The 17490-nt window shown below is 42.2% G+C and overlaps 1 protein-coding gene across 7 annotated transcripts in view; it reads left to right on the top strand.

The window, feature by feature from the left end:
• ralgapa2 (Ral GTPase activating protein catalytic subunit alpha 2) overlaps positions 1-17490 on the top strand; it is a 487945-nt gene that overhangs the window by 288373 nt on the left and 182082 nt on the right. For all 7 annotated transcript variants that reach the window (XM_078230304.1, XM_078230302.1, XM_078230299.1 and 4 more), the window contains 2 exons: positions 1126-1249; positions 4203-4358. In XM_078230304.1, coding sequence (XP_078086430.1) covers positions 1126-1249; positions 4203-4358 — 280 coding nt within the window. The remainder of the gene's footprint in view (positions 1-1125; positions 1250-4202; positions 4359-17490) is intronic.

The following is a 17490-nucleotide window of genomic DNA, read 5'->3' as shown; positions in this document are numbered from 1 at the left end:
TACTACCTGAAAAAACAGATCCACTGAAATTGGAACATGTTGAGAATTCGGGTCCAGCCGTCAAGACTTTACTGCAACCTCTACATCACCAAACACTGTTGAGGAAGTCAGCACCTCGCCCTCTGTTCAGGCACAGAGACAACCTCCGGTTCCCATGTTAGCGCCAGTTGAACCAACCACCGCTGATGTCAGTGTGAGGATGAAAATGCCAGAAGTTTGCCAACAACCGTTTGGAGAGCAATGACCTCCAGACCACCCAAGTTTATAGTAGTGACTAACTATTGACTTTTGTTCATGTTGAACTTGTTTTGTGGATGTACAAATTAAGCGGGGGTGGAAATGTTATATAGTTCCTTTGGTTCACCGTAGAGCCCTGCTATAGTATTGTAGGCAAGGAAGTGATGCAATGCGATGTAGAGCAGCAAACTGAGAAGCAGCAGGTACGAGGGGTAACGCACCACAATAAAGTTATGTTCGTTTATCAAGTGCTCCTGAGTGTCATTCTCCCAAATACACAACACTCAGCCAATCAAATCATGAATATTTTTCAAATACATATTCATGAATTGGTACCTCCCACAAAGCCAATTATTTTGAAATGATCTCATTAGCTACTGAGTTATTAATGTGTTTGGATTAAAGCACAGCTTTTCTGCATCTTGTACAGAAAGAGTAGTTTAGTTAAACATGCAAATAAAAGTTATTTATACTACTCTAGGACAATAGAAAAATCCTACGTTAGTGGTACCAATAAATGTGGCAAATTCCCATAACTATCTTTTATTTTCAGTTCAATAAATGAATGGAGATTCTATTTTGCTATCAGATTTAGAAAATATAACAAACTCATCAAACCCCTCTTTCTGTTCCTAGTGTCAATATCCCTTCTATTACAGTTGTGCAGATATCCTGTGGAATTATTTAGCTGAATACAGTGCGAAGCTGTTAGAGATTTATTGCTGTACAAACAAAATATTTGACCACGAACTGGAATTAATTGTTTTGTTTTCCAATCGGAGACTAACATGACAACAGCATGCTTTCAATTACTTTTTTTGTTTCCTCACTTCTGCCATGTTTAGAACCAAAATACTGATGCATGAATTTTCATTTCTTATTTTCAAGTCGGGAAACTCATAAGATTGCAGTGTTTTACATTATGGAAGGACAGGAAAACAAGTACTCAATTCTCTCAAACACTGGAGGAAGCCACGCATATGAAAACTTTGTGTCTGGACTCGGCTGGGAGGTTAGAATGTTTCTTCCCTCTAACACATTTTCTGAAGATTATTTAAGAAATTCTATTATTTTCACTCAACTTCTCTTTGTTGAAAACGAAATTGAAATATGTGAAATTTGTGAAGAAATGGTTATACAATGGTTTCAGTTTATTAGTAGGTTCCATGCTCTTTAACAATATGTTTTCAGTATTTTTTTTGTCCTTTGAAGTATGTTGAAATAGATGCTTTAGATTGATTTGTAATTACTTGCCTTTCCTAAAATGGATTTCTTCGATATGTCAGAATAGTTTTACCCCTGAAAAGAAGCTGTACCTGACTCATAATCCTACCTGTTGTAAGAAAGATGCACACGCACCATGTCTCAATCCTCTCTTGTACTTTAGAACTGCAGACTCAGTGCAGCCTGAATGCATGCAAAGGATGTGATCAACGCGTATAAAAGTCATGATTGGGATTAAGGGCTTCAATTGGTAGCTGGGCTGGAAGGCAATGCAGAGGCCTTCCCGCCACGGACTTAATCAGGGTGGACATGGGAAGGTGGCAGAATCCCCACTTACCACCCTCCCACCTGCTTAAATGCCACGCATCCCCCACCTCCAAGCTTACCGGTGGGAGGGAGTCATAAGATTCTGACTGGTAGCATTTGCTGATTATTGCGCAGTGTTGCATATCATTCACAATTCCTCAGATAATGAGGCACTCCATGTCCACACGCAGCAAGACCTGGGCAACATGCAAGTTTGGATCGATAAAGTGACGAGTAATATTTTCCCCAATCAAGTGTCAGGCAAAGATCATCTCCAACGAGACAGAATTCCCTTAATCATGTTAGCACCATTGAATCCTTCACCATCAGCACCCTGGGTGTCATCATTTATCAGAAACCTAACTTGATCAGCTACATAGACTTGTGTCTTGTCTCTTGACTTTCCAAAGCCTTTCCCATTCTAGAAGGCATACGTCAGGACTGTGGTGTAAAACTCTCCACTTGCCTGGATGTGTGCAGCACCAGTAACACTTAAGAAGCTTGACACCATCCACACTAAAGTGGTCTATTTATTGACAATCCATCCACCAGCTTAAACATTCACCCCTCCACCACTTGCACACTATTTGCAAGATACATTTCTGCAACTCACCAAGGCTTCTTCACCAGTCCCTTCCAAACCCACAACTCTACCATCTCTAAGGACAAGAGTAGCAAGTGGATGGAAATACCATCTCCAAGTTCCCTCTAACACCATCCTAATATTGAAAATAGAATCCACAGAATCCTATACTGCAGAAGGAGGCCATTCGCCCCATCGAGGCTGCACCGACCACAAAACCACTCGGGCCCTATCCCTATAACCCCATGCATTTACCCTGCTAATCACCCTGCAGGTAGCTAGTCCCCCAAACACTAAAGGGCAATTTAGCATGGCCAATCCACCTAACCCGCACATCTTTGGACTGTGGGAGAAAACCAGACCACCTGGAGGAAACCCACGCAGACACAGGGAGAACGCACAGGCAGTGACCCAGGCCGGGAATCGAACTCGGGTCCCTGGGGCTGTGGAGTACTAACCAGTGTGCCACCATACGGCCCTTCATTGATTATCTTTGGGTGAAACTCCTGGAGCTCTCTCAACAATACAGTGGGCATACCTTCAACACCTGGTTAAAGAAGGCAGCTCAAGGGCAATAGAGATGGACAATAAATGCTGGCCTTGTTGGCTACGCCATGTACTTTAAATGAATGTCACATTTTACATTAATTGGGCTCTGAACTTATTTTAAATAGCATTTAAAATTACAGTACAATTCATTAGCATCTACTTTCATCAAATTCTTTTGGAACTGAAGGATGTGCACTGAAAGAGTCTGTTGGACTGTTTGAAAAATGTCACGGTAGACATCATGAAGCTGAAATTGGAGCTTAAAATGGCAACCAATTCAGCAGTGCAGCGGTTCACAAGCAATATTTGCCAGTATTCAACCAACTGCCAAATGGGTCAGGACCTTCTATTAGATGGCTCCCAAGTACAGAAATGAAGCTCCTGCCTCCATATCAGACCAGACTTTTAAATTAGTTACGACTATTCTGATTTGATTTTCAATTCTTGATCTGCCTAACCAGCATCCTTGAAGAAACCACTGCAGTCCGCCACAGAAAATGACTCCAGACTGAATGTATTGTCATTTCATTTAGTATATTTGTTATATTTGCATGTTTAGGTGGAGGCCTCAGTGCTAGTTTCGTAGAATCCCTACAGTGCAGAAAGAGACCGTTTGACTCATCAAGTCTGTACCAACTCTCCGACAGAGCGTCCCATCCAGGTCCATCCCCTGCCCTATCCCTATAACCCCATGCATTTACCCCACTAATCCCCCTAACTTTCACATCTTGGGATACTAAGGGACAATTTAGCATGGCCAGTCCACCTAACCTGCACATCTTTGGATTGTGGGAGGAAACCGGAGCACCTGGAGGAAACCCACGCAGACACGAAAAATGTGCAAACTCCACGCAGGCAGTCACCCAAGGCCAGAATTGAGCCCGGGTCACGGGCACTGTGAGGCAGCAATGCCAACCACTGTGCCACCATGTTGAGTTTTCTCCAAAAAGCTCTTTGCAAGTTAGTGTGCTGCACAGATTGGAAATTTTTTTAAAAGTCAAATTGGAAGTAGAATTGTAGCTGAACACAAATTATACTTGTATCAAACTAAAATGTAGTTTTCTCATTTATGTGGTAGGAAATCCTACATATGTTAAAAGTAACACTTCCTTTGGTATTTAGAAAGTAATTCTCCCTTGAAACTGTTTAAATGTACTGAATAGGAGTTCTGTCGGTAAAACCTGGAATAAATGTAATGCGAAATCAAGGACGTGCTTTTTCAAAGCTTCTCCATTTTTGTTAATAAAATGTGAAAGAAAATTTTGCCTTTATTTCTGAAATTGTTTAATTTACCATTCCTCAGATTGACCTGTCGACACATTGTGGCTTTATGGGTGGCCTACAACGTAATGGCAGTACAGGGCAAACTGCACCTTATTATGCTACCTCTACCGTGGAAGTCATTTTCCATGTTTCCACAAGAATGCCATCCGACTCTGATGATTCATTAACTAAAAAGGTAAAAAGTGAAAACCCGATTAAGCTGTTCTTGACTGCTATCGTTTTCCTTACTAAGAAAGAAGAGCTCTTAATATTCTTGCCATTTGTACGTGTTTATCATAGAATAGAATCCCTACAGTACAGAAGGCGATCATTTAGTCCATCGAGTCTGTATCGACCACAATCCCACCCAGGTCCTATTCCCGTAACTCCACATATTTACCCTGCTTATCCCCTACACTAGGGTCAATTTAGCATGGCCAATCAACCTAACCGGCACATCTTTGGACTGTGGGAGGAAACCGGAGCACCCGGAGAAAACCCACGCAAACACACGGGGTGAATGTGCAAACTCCACACAGACAGTGACCCAAGCCGAGGATCGAACCTGGGTCCCTGGTGCTATGAGGCAGCAGTGTTAACCACTGTGCCACCATGCCGCCCATTTTCCAATGATTTAATGTGAATGTATAGAAATTCAAAAGTAAGGGAAGGGGTACTTGTGCTAAAGAATGTCAGTTTCGTTCCTCTTTTTCCCAAAAGTATTGAATCGCTGCAGTTCAGAGACAAGCCACGGAGGTCGGCTGGTCAGATTCCACTGTGCAGCTCTGACAACATTCCTCCTTTAGCTCTTAATATTATGTATTCTGAAGCATCTAAAAAAGGACTTTCGATGTGTCATCAGAAAGTATACTAACAAAATTGATCATTTGCTTTTCTCTCAAGTAGTTCTGGGTATCTTTTCAGTATCAATATTTATACCAAACACCCCACCCTTTGAGCCAGCTGGAAAGCCATGAAATCCTGTGAGCTGTGGCTCATTTGGGCCTGTTCCTGTGCTGTAATGTTCTTTGTTCATTATGGATAGTTTGTTAAATGTTTCATGGTGAAAGAAATTGTCACCATTCTCTTAATGTGCTGCCAGGTTAAGCATAAAACATAAATGGCGGTGTGGAATATTATTCCACCCAGATTGTCTTAGTCTTACAACTCAAAGTAGTCAACTTTGACACAAGAAGAATGACTTCTCTCTTTCTCAATCCTTTCATGAGTGGGAACAGTTTCTCCCTATCTACCCCTGGTCTACTCTTTCCGAATGGCTAATTCTGCTCCTATATCTTATGATCCTAAGATTTTGAATACCTCTATCAAATCTCCTCTTAGACTTCTTTTCTCTCAGGAAGACTGTCCTGACTTCTCCAATCTTTCTTCATAACTGAAGTTCCTCATCCATGGGTTCACTTTCGGAACTTGTTCTGCATCCTCTCTAATGCCTTCAAAACAGGCAGGGAAATCCTGCAGCCTTCTTGCAGGTCAAATTAGCCATTTCATATTTCTGAGGGTTTGCCCACTGAGTCTATATGAATAGAATTAAGAAATAAGAAGGGGGAGATCACTTTGATAGGATTGTACTATAGGCCCCCAAATAGTCAGTGGGAAATTGAAGAGCAAATATGCAAGGAGATTATAGATAACTCCAAGAAAAATAGGATGGTAATAGTAGGGGACTTTAACTTTCTCAACGTTGACTGGTACAGCCATAGTATTAGCGGCTTGGATGGAGAGAAATTTGTTGAGTGTATTCAGGAGGAATTCTCATTCAGTATGTGGATGATCCGACTGGAGAGGGGGCAAAACATGACTTCCGCTTGGGAAATAAGGAAGGACAGGTGACAGATGTGTTAGTGAGGGATCATTTTGGGACCAGTGACCATAATTCCATTAGTTTTAAGATAGCTATGGAGAATGATGGGTCTGGCCAAAAGTTACCATCTAAATTGGAGCAAGGCCACTTTTTGATAGTATTAGACAAGAACTTTCAAAAGTTGATTGGGAGAGTCTGTTGGCAGGCAAAAGGACATCTGATAAGTGGGCAGCTTTCAAAAGTGTGTTAACCAGGATGCAGGGTAAGCACTTTCCTTTTAGAGTGAAGGGCAAGGCTGGTATAAGTAGGGAACCCTGGATGACTCGGGATATTGAGGCCCTGGTCAAGAAGAAGAAGGAGGTGTATGACGTGCAGAGGCAGCTGGGATCAAGTGGATCCCTTGAAGAATATAGAGGGTGTCAGAGTAGAGTTAAGAGAGAAATCAAGGGCAAAAAGGGGACACGAGATTGCTTTGACAGATCAGGCAAAGGTGAATCCTAAGAGCTTCTACAAATACACAGAGCAAAAGGGTAACTAGGAAGAGAATAGGGCCTCTTGAGGATCAACAAGGTCATCCATGTGCGGATATATGAGATGGGTGAGATCCTAAACAAATATTTCTCATCAGTATTTACTGTTGAGAAAGACATGGCTGTTAGGGAACTTATCTTGAGGAGTGTACATATTACAGAGAAGGAGGTGCTGGAAGTCCTAAAGCGCATCAGGGTAGATAAATCACCAGGATCTGATGAACATAAGAGTAGGCCATCTGGCCCCTCAAGCCTGCTCCGCCATTCAATAAAATCCATTTACCCGCCCGCTCACCATAACCCTTAATTCCTGTACTGTTCAAAAATTTATCTATCCTTGCCTTAAAAACATTCAATGAGGTAGCCTCAACTGCTTCACTGGGCAGGGAATTCCACAGATTCGCAACCCTTTGTGTGAAGAAGTTTCTCCTCAACTCAGTCCTAAATCTGCTTCCCCTTATTTTGAGGCCATGCCCTAGTTTTAGTTTCACCCGCCAGTGGAAACAGCTTCCCTGCTTCTATCTTATCTATTCCCTTCATAATCTTAAATGTTTCTATAAAGTCTCCCCTCATTCTTCTGAATTCCAATGAGTGTAGCCCCAGTCGACTCAGTCTCTCCTCATAAGCCAACGCTCTCAACTCCGGAATCAATCTAGTGAATCTCCTCTGTACCCCCCTCCAGTGCCAATATATCCTTTCTCAAGTAAGGAAACCAAAACTGTACACAGTACTCCAGGTGTGGCCTCACCACGCCTTATACAGCTGCAACATAACCTCGCTGTTTTTAATCTCCATCCCTCTAGCAATCCATTTGCCTTCTTAATTACCTGCTGCGCCTGCAAACCAACTCCTTGTCATTCTTGCACAAGGACACCCAGGTCCCTCTGCACAGCAGCATGCTGCAATTTTTTACAATTTAAATAATAGTCCATTTTGCTGTTATTCCTACCAAAATGGATGACCTCACATTTACCAACATTGAAGTGTATCCCAGAGCATTGTGGGAGGCTAGGGAGGAAATTGTGGGTCCTCTAGCAGAGATATTCGAATCATCAATAGCCACAGGTGAGATGCCTGGAGATTGGAGGGTGGAAAATGTTGTGCCTTTGTTTAACAAGGGCTGCAGGGAAAAGCCTGGGAACTACAGGCCGGTGAGCCTAACGTCAATAGTGGGTAAGTTGTTGGAAGGTATTCTGAGAGACAGGATCTATAGGCATTTAGAGATGCAAAGACTGATTAGGGACAGGCAGCATGGCTTTGAGAGTGGAAAATCATGCCTCATGAATTTGAGTTTTTTGAAGAGGTAACCAAGAAGGTAGATGAGGGCAGTGCAGTCGGCATTGTCTACATGGACTTTAGCAAGGCCTTTAACATGGTACCACATGGTAGGTTGTTGCATAAGGTTAAATCTTATGGGATCCAGCGTGAGGTAGCCAATTGGATACAGAATTGGCTTGATGACAGAAGTTAGAAGGTTGTTTTTCAAACTGGAGACTTGTGACCAGCGGTTTGCCTCAGGGATCGGTGCTGGGTTCACTGTTATTTGTCATTTATATTAATAATTTGGATGAAAATTTAGGAGGCATGGTTAGTAAGTTTGCAGATGACACCAAGATTGGGGGCATAGTGGACAGTGAAGAAGGTTATCCAGGATTGCAACGGGATCTTGATCAGCCAGTGGGCTGATGAATGGCAGATGATGTTTAATTTAGATAAATGTGAGGTGAGGCATTTGGGTAGATTGAACCAGGGCAGGACTTACTCAGTTAATGGTAGGGTGTTGGGGAGAGTTATAGAACAAAGAGACCTAGGGGTACAGGTTCATAGTTCCTTGAAAGTGAAATCACAGCTGGAAAAAGTGGTGAAGAGGAGATTCAGCATGCTTGGTTTCATTGGTCAGAACATTGAATACAGGAGTTGGACATCTTGTTGAAATTGTATGAGACATTGGTAAGGCCACACTTGGAATACTTGTACAGTTCTGGTCACCCAATTATAGAAAGGATATTATTAAACTAGAAAGAGTGTAGAAGAGATTTACTAGGATGCTATCGGGGCTTGATGGTTTGAGTTATAAGGAGAGGCTGGATAGACTGGGACTTTTTTCCCTGGAGCATAGGAGGCTTAGGGGTAATCTTATAGAGGGGCATAGATGAGGTAGATAGTCAACATCTTTTCCCAAAGGTAGGGGAGTCTAAAACTAGAGGGCATAGGTTTAAGGTGAGAGGGTAGAGATACATAAGGGCCCAGAGGGGCAATTGTTTCACACACAGGGTGGTGAGTGTCTGGAATGAGCTGCCAGAGGTAGTAGTAGAGGTGGGTACATGTTTGTCTTTTAAAAACAGTAAGATTGGTATGGAGGAATATGGGTCAAACGCAGGCAATTGGGACTAGCTTAATGGTAAAAACTGGGCGGCATGAACAAGTTGGGCCGAAGGGCATGTTTCCATGCTATAAACCTCTATGACTAAGTGGTGCTGTTTGTCAAGTAGCTGGGCAAGTCTTGGACTCGTTCTTCAGTACAGCTGCATCATGTTATCTCGTGTCAGTTTTTTCACAAGTTGTAAATTACTTCTGTACACTCATCAGTGTCCTAATTCCTTGTGTAAGCATCTTGGAATTTCACATTCAGAAATCATTTTCACACATATCGCTCTCAGTTGGGTGTAGTCTCGAGTGAACGTTTTTCCAAATGTTCTGTTTGGGCTGTGTTCCTTTTGCTTTGCACCACTGCATCGTGCTTGATGCTAATCTCTCTGTCCCCTCCCACAAATCCTTGTTTTGCATTTGTCGAAGGTTTTCCAAGTATATCGTGATCATACTGTGTATTTTGCCAATCGACTTAATCATCCGGGTGGCATGGTGGCACAGTGGTTAGCACTGCTGCTTCACAGCGCCAGGGACCCGGCTTGGGTCACTGTCTGTGCGGAGTTTGCACATTCTCCCTGCGCCTGCGTGGGTTTCTTCCGGGTGCTCCGGTTTCCTCCCACAGTCCAAAGATGTGCGGGTTAGGTTGATTGGCCATGTTAAATTGACCCTTAGTGTCAGGGGGATTAGCAAGGTAAATATGAGCGGTTATGGGAATAGGGCCTGGGTGGGATTGTGGTCGGTGCAGACTTGATGGGCCGAATGGCGGCCTCCTGCACTGTTGGGATTCTATGAAATTCTATGAAATTTCACCATCTTTAAAGGGATGGCACCACTCACTAATTCTTCCTGACTTTCTGGTAAAAGGGGGTCTTCTGTCTCAATATCTTTTGTCTGTCTCCCCCAGTATGGTCCCAATGTCACGTGGTGGCCGGACTATCAAATTCAGTTCTCTTAAAAGTTCATAGGTAAAGACGCAAATATCTCCGAGAAAACCTTATTTATCTCATCTATACTTTCCTTTCACTAGAATAATTTCTTTCATAACATTTCTTCTCTCCCACCACCCCCCAACAGATGACCGTAGTATTTTAATCACTTCTGACTACTTTCCTCGATGCTCCCACAATCTTCTCTGACCCCCTGATGCATTGGTTCCTGATTTTGTTCTTTTTTTATTATACGTGTCCATCTCCGCATCTACATCACATTGATATTCAGTCGCCGTTCCTCTCCATTTTAGGCTCCAGTATGGAACATTTGTTTTGCATGTCTCTGTTCATGCTCAAGCTATTCACATAGGATTTAATAGTATTGAGTATTGAATAAAATTCAATAATTTCTGTTAAATAATGAAAACAGCAGTGTTATGAGACCAGTGATATTCCAGGTAACAACCAAAATCAACTTGTTCTGTGCAAAATGCAATCAGCCACATGAATCAATAAGCCTTCACGTGCTTTGTTTCTCACTAGTTTCTTGAAACCTGATAAGTATTTAGTTGTGAATGAAAGTATCGATTTGTAAATGTGAGCTTAAGTCAGAGCAGATCTGTATTTCGATTTTCTGTTGAAGAATAGAACAAAAGAGATTATCTGAACATAGAAATCAGACAAAGGAGAGCAATCTTGTCTGAATACTTCTCACATAACACAACCCTCAAATTCAAGTACTTCCTCTCTCAGAATTAGTTTCAATCTGTCACCTTCAATCGTTTCCACTATGAAGTTGCCGTATCTCATCAATGGGGTGTCAAGCAATCTGCCGTGGCAATTTAATGGGTCAGCCAGAAATCTAACCTGAGGCCTTCTCAAACTCAAACCTTTGAATTGTTGAACAAACTATCTTAAAGACCTGAGAAGAGGAGTTATAGAAGCTTGCAGCACCATCTTCTGCCATATTACCATTTTCATATGACTTAATCGTGGATTGGAAATTGTAACGATTCACCTGTGTCAGAAGCATCGATAAATAAAACACGCTTTTGTAATTTCTCGTCATAACTTCATCTTTCCTTACATTTCCAGGTTTAATTTGACTGGATGCAGCAACACGTCTGCTGACAATCCAACTCAAAAACCCATAGAGGACAGGTCTATGTTTGGCCTACGTTTTCTTATTGATGCTTTCAAAGAGTGACAGTACAGGTTGACATTATTTCCACCATAAAATTAGCTTGCTGCGGGAAGGTCTGAAGGAAGAGTTCGGCCAATGATTTTTTTTCAACCACTTATTTGATTGAACCATGATTCACTGCATAGGTTTCAAAGCAGTTCACAATTTCTTAAAAACGCGCTTCAAAATATGCTTCAGGCTCAGTTGCTTTGATAGCAATTCATTACAATGCCCAGAATTCTGCCTCAAGCTTCACAAAGCCTTGCTAATCCTCTTAATGATATTGCTTGTACACCTTTCGTAGCAATTATAGTAAGTGTTACGATCCCAGCTGATACGACTGCACAATCGGGTCCTAGAGTGGAAACCATAGCTTGGTAGACTTTTACTTTTTTGTTTAGAGATATCAGTCACAGGACTGCCAATTAACTTTTAACAACAGAATAAAACATTTATTGAACATGAAAATATAAACTAACCCAATACTCCTTCACCCCACCTATATCTTTGCGGATGTGCACATTTTTAAAGATAACATAAGTTGCAAAATATATCTTGTGTGTAATATCTCTGTAAATAGACAGTCCATTTAAACCAGTCGGCCAACTGTGCTCAGACCACACTCTGAAATCAAGTGGTAGATGCCATCCAATATAACAACTGTTGGTTTCTCATCAAATCCTCTCAGATGCTTGTCACACTGCTTCCACGTGAGTATTCCCAAACTCCACTCTCAAAGAAACATACCTTAGAATCTTCTCCCAAACAATGCTTTCTCTTGGATGCCTTCATCAAGAATCCACTTATAGGATTTCAGTCTCTCCTTTCAGTATTCCTCTGCCTTGGATTGCCATGTGGGTTCAAGCTTCCAGACAATCTCTCAGATACTCAGCCACGCCATCAGAACACTACAGCTTCACAACTGTATTAAGGTGTCGCCAAACTTTTAACTTACCTCAGATGTTTGATTTCTTACCTAGCTGACTTTAAACCTGGTTTGTGAGCTGTCTCTTCAACTCCGAGCACTGTTGCTGCCTTATACTTGACTTCGGAACAGGACCTTGTTCAACTACTTTTTCTTCTTTCCTTTAACTTAACTGTCTTCCTGCGATGTATTTTTTGTCCCAACTCCCTGGTTTCTGGATTTGTGTTCGTTTGGAAAGTCTGCTTTTGGCAACTCCCTGGTCCTGTCCAGCGTAAAGATATACTCAAAAGTTCTTCCTAACCTAGGGTGGCCCCTGGTTGCTAAGCAACAACCTTGTCTTTAAACCAATTTGTTTTTATGTCGTAAATCTTTTAATTACAATTCAGACACAGTTTGAAATAAAACCAAAACCCACAGATGCAGACACCTTTGTTTAACATAAGCTAACTGAAGTTTTAACCCTTTCGTACACAACCACAGAATTAAACATACTTAAAGCTATACATTATTTCTAATACCCACAAATACAAATATAAATTACTTAAAACTATCTATATTTCCTGACACAAGAAAAGTGAGTAGCTAGTGAGTACTTTAAAATAAGTTTTACTGACTAAAAGATGGGTAAATGGCAGAGCAGTTCTGACCTTTGAAGTGCACATCCTGTTTCATGTGGCACAAAGAATACTTGAAGAGCAATAGTGATGGGATATTCAATAGTTAGAGAAACAGCCACAGACATGAACACAGAGATACAATATAAAACAAAGGCCACAATTCTAGAGTGGAACAATAGCAGAGGGACTTGGGTGTATATGTAAACAAATCATTGAAGGTGGCAAGATAGATTGAGAGAGTAGTTAAACAAGCATATAGCATCCTGGCTTTAAAGGGGCATAGAAAACAAAAGCAAGGAAGCTATGTTAAACCTGTATAAAACACTGGTTTGGCCTCAGCTGGAGTATTTCACCCAGTTTTGGGTAGCACACCTTAGGATGGATGTGATGGCATTAGAAGGTGCAGATAAGATTCACGAAAATGGTTCCAGGATGAGGTGCTTCAGTTAAGTACAAAGATTGGAAAAGTTGGGATTGTTCTCCTTGAAAAAGAAAGGGTCGAGTGGAGATTTGATAGAGGCAATCAAAATCATGAGGTGTCTGGACAGAGTATATAGGAAGAAATTGTTTCCATTGGTGAACGGATGGAGAAGCAGAAGGTATTTGGCAAAAGAAGCAATGATAACATGAGGAAAAACTTTTTCATGCAGCTAGTACGTAGGATCTTGAATGCATTGCCTGAGAGTGTGATGGAGTCGGGGTAAATTGAGGCTTTCAAAAAGGAATTGGATAATTACGTAAAAAGGAGCATTTTTCAGGGCTACTGGGAAAAGGCAGGAGAGTGGGCTTAATATTGTACCTATGGAAATAGAGAATTCACAGCATAAAAACAGTTCTTTTGGCACAACCACGTTGGTGTTTCCACTTCACATGTTTGCAGATGTGACCAAGGGGCAATATACAAATGAGAAAGAGGAGACAACATATAGGAAAAGGAGGCATGACTAGAGATACACTGGCAACAATTTGATTGGTAAGATTTGGAACCAAGCCAAAGCAGGCCCATTGAGCTTTATGACAGAGGAGAGAAGTTAGAGTCGAACATTTTAGTCAACCATGCTAAAGTTGCACAGACATCGATGAAAGACAGTGGAGCGTAATCACAGATACTGTCATGTATAACTTTGATTCGAGCCGTTTTGGTCTATGATGGGCAGAAAGCTAATTAGAGAGCTTGAAACAGGATGTATCAGGAAAGATGGACACACCTGTGGGAGGTGACAAAACTTCCAAATACTTCGGAAAGGAAGATTAAAGATGAGAAGACCGATTCTCCCATCCCGCAGCATTGATTTTGTAGCGCAGCAGGCCGGGAGACTCGAATGGATGGCGTTTCGTGGGCTCCCTGCTAGGCTCTGCGATTCTCTGGCAGCCAGATTTCCGGCACCGTCAGCTCCGTGTCAGAAATCGACAGAGCTGAAGAAATTATGCACTAATGGGGGAGCGCTGGGCGGGGTGGGGGGGTGCGGGGGTTCCTGCTGACGCTCTGCATTTGGACTGAGTGACAGAGGGAGGGAGGCCAGCGATCAGGGCTGCCCATTAGGTTGGGGGAGGGGCCGGGGGCTGCCTGGGGTTTTGGGGTGGGAGGGGTCGAGGCTGGCCCACGCATGTTCGGGGGGGGGGGGGGGGGGGGGGTCAGTGGTTGGGCCGTGGTGGTGGGGGGCGGGATGGTGCAGTGATGGGAGAGGGTGTGGGGAGGACCAGTGATCGGGCAGTGGGGGAGAGCGTAGGGGGAGGGCCAGTGATGTGGGGTCACGGAGCTGGCCAGCGATTTAGGTCGGGGGGGGGGGATGGTTGCACAGCTGGCCAGCCGGATTGCCACCCCCACAATCAGGAGCCCGGCAGCGTGGGACCACTGTGCATGAACCAATCTTGACACTGACAGATCAGCACATGCGCAGTGGCCCGCTCAGCGCTATGCTGCCGGTCTCTCCTGTGGGAATAGGCCCCGCTCCCTGATTCTCATCGCGATTCAAGTTAGTGCACTCTGCAGTGCACAGTGTGTGGGAGATTCATTTTGAAACTCCCGTTGAAAAAACCGGCATGATTTACTCCCAGTTTCTACGTGAATTCGACAGTTTGTTTTGAGAGAATCACCCCCGAGCTGGTGGGTTTGCAATAACAGAAAAGATTTTAACGAGACTGACAGGTTTTGAAAGGGAGAGGTGCAGTACAAAATAAGAATGTATGTGGCACATGCCAATTGTTTTCCTCTTCATTATGTTCCAAGCATTCTTTTAGAATGTGATCGTCTCTTCCTGAGGCAGTATGGTTGGCATTTTTTTGTAAGAAAATATTATTGTTCAGGAATTGCTTCACTTCCTCCCTCCTCAAACAGAATCCAGTTAAAAAGCAGAAATGTCAATATTTAGGGTTACTTTCTCTGAAACCCCATAAATTAGAAACAGGCTAATGCCTTTGAAGATAAAATGACTTTTGACACATGATGGCTTCTTGCCCTATTTAGAAAATGACAGTTCCCCTCTCAAAGCCACCTTCTCGTATCCTGTTCACAAAATGATGCTTCCGACACCCTAGCCCAGAGAGCCACACCTATTGAGATCTCATCCAAGGATAACCATCTGCTTGTCAAGAATGGAAGAGTTACATGTTGGCCACTGTTGGCATGGTATCTCATAGAAGTTAAGTGATAGAACAGTTTTGTAATTGTTCATTTTTACGAGCTCATTTTATTCCGATTGCCGTTTCATCTTTTTGTAATTTCTGTTGCAAAGGTGAACTATAAAGGCACACATCTTTCTCAATAATATAATTCAAAAGAAAAGCATTTTTAGATTATGTTTTCAAAGAAAGATAAATAACTTGGCAGTTTAGCTAACTGGAAATTAATTTGAACAAGTGTTGATATGTGTTTGGAAAGGAGCTTGGATGTATATGAACGGTGACCATATTGCTGAAGTTATAACTCAAATGTTGAATTTAGTGATGTATAATTTTTTTAGGTGGTAATGTTTGAATAGATTTTCAAAGGACAAATAAAAACAAAATACAAGTATTTTTATGCACTGAAGTTCAGTAAAAATTAGTTTTGGCAAATTGTCGGAATAGATGTAATTGCGTCCAAAGCTTCATGTGAATCGTATGTCATCATGGCTTTACTGAATTGCCTCAGGAAAGATGTGGGTCTTACTGTTCCGTGGTATTGCAACATCTGGCATCATTATCGTAAACTTTTCATCAGAGCATATACTAAAATGAAAATCAATTTGTGCATCAGCATGCTACAGTCCTCTGACTGTATCTCACCAAATCACAGTAAATGGTTTAAAAAAAAATGAGCTGCAAAAACTGCTGAGACGATTTAGCTGATCAAAAAATGTTTAAGTCGTGGTAAGCTCTCATTTTTGTTGTGTGCCTCCAACCCCATGCTGAACCCTGTGCTCTTATAGTGGAAATTTGTTAGCTTTGTTAGATTGGATTTTTAGCAGCAACAGGGGTTGCAAGCTGTGACAGAGCTGTGCTATTGGATTTGCACAATTCATTTGGCTCCACGAACTGTAATTGCACTTATGTCTTACAAGGCTGTTTTAGCCTGAGGCAGGACTGCAGCAGGAAAACAAATTGGCAGGGTTACAGTAAGAGTGGAACCGAATGAAAGGCACACATTATCAGTCTACAGGCAGTGCTATTCTTCCAGGAGGTTTCTTGGTTAATTTACAAATAAAACTCAGTTTTTGAGGAAGAACACACTGTAGCACAAACAAAGGAGGTGGTCAGGCTCCAGAGTCACTGAGTAACAGGGCCACCATGCCTACTTGACAGCAGGAATTTTTCAATCAAATTGACGACTCCATTCTTGAGCCAGCTGGCTTTATAATGCAATTAGCATGAGGGAGGTCAGGCTGTTGGGCGCTGTGCCTTGACCAGTGTCATCAGTGGTGTGCTAGTCGTCCGACTCGCAGCCTGCAACATAACTACAGCCACGATTCAGATGAGTAAATGGGTTGTGTAGAACACTTCTAATTAACCAAGGACTCTGTTGTTTTCTTAGGACAAGTGTTTCTTGGTGTTGACTGTTAGTATCATTGATTATTATTCACAAAGTAGAATCAGGCATTTCTGTAAGGTCAGCCTGAGGTGAATGATGCAAGATTGAAATGTAGCTAAATCTGTTTTCTTTATTGCAAGTAAGAAATTGGGTGACAGAATAGCTGATCTCAGTGAAGCAGTGGTGTCGATGCTGCGTTATTTTGAGCTTCCCTAACCTAGAAGGAAGAAAGAAAGATCGGGCAAAGTTCTAGTGCTCAATAATTGTCCAATACTGATTTGCTGGAAGTACATAAGTGTGGTCAGGATAATAAAGTGGTACGGCAGCTATAATCGTCCTCTAGTTGAACAACACATGGATACTCATGCATTATGAAAAGCCACGAGATGCCAGAAGGCTGCTGCTTGTGGATCTATACCCCAGCATGTATCGCCTTATTCATTCATGGAACGATTAAATAATGGAAGGGAAAGAAACAAAATGGTTGAATGATGTGTTGAGTATCATGATTAAATCAGCATCCAAGCACTTGTGCAATATAGTCATTGTACTGCCAATGTTATTTTGTTGCTGTTGCTACTGGAAATAAGCTTGCTGCCAGCACCAGATTTTGCATGCTTCTAGAGGGGCTGGAGGTCAGCACAGCTTTTTCTTTTGGGACGATTTGTATAGTAAAGTACGACGTTCACTTCCGTCGAAAATAAAATCCAGGCACCATTGGGTTGCTATGTTAAATTGCTAATTAGGTGCAGTCCAAATATTTTCGACCTTGTGCGCAAAGTAATCTGGGATTTTGCGGACCACAAGAGTTACTGTCATTTGCTCTAATTCTCTCCGGCTGACAGCCAAATAACACTTTCAGGCTACAATTACAAACCGGGTTTATTGAGAAATTAAATTAGCAGAAGCGAAAGGCAAATGACAGCAGATGAATAAATCACAT

This window comes from Mustelus asterias, chromosome 15 (genome assembly GCF_964213995.1).
Source record: "Mustelus asterias chromosome 15, sMusAst1.hap1.1, whole genome shotgun sequence".
Classification (NCBI taxonomy): domain Eukaryota; kingdom Metazoa; phylum Chordata; class Chondrichthyes; order Carcharhiniformes; family Triakidae; genus Mustelus; species Mustelus asterias.
Note: the sequence above shows the minus strand (reverse complement) of the source record. Positions and strands in the feature narration are given on the sequence as shown.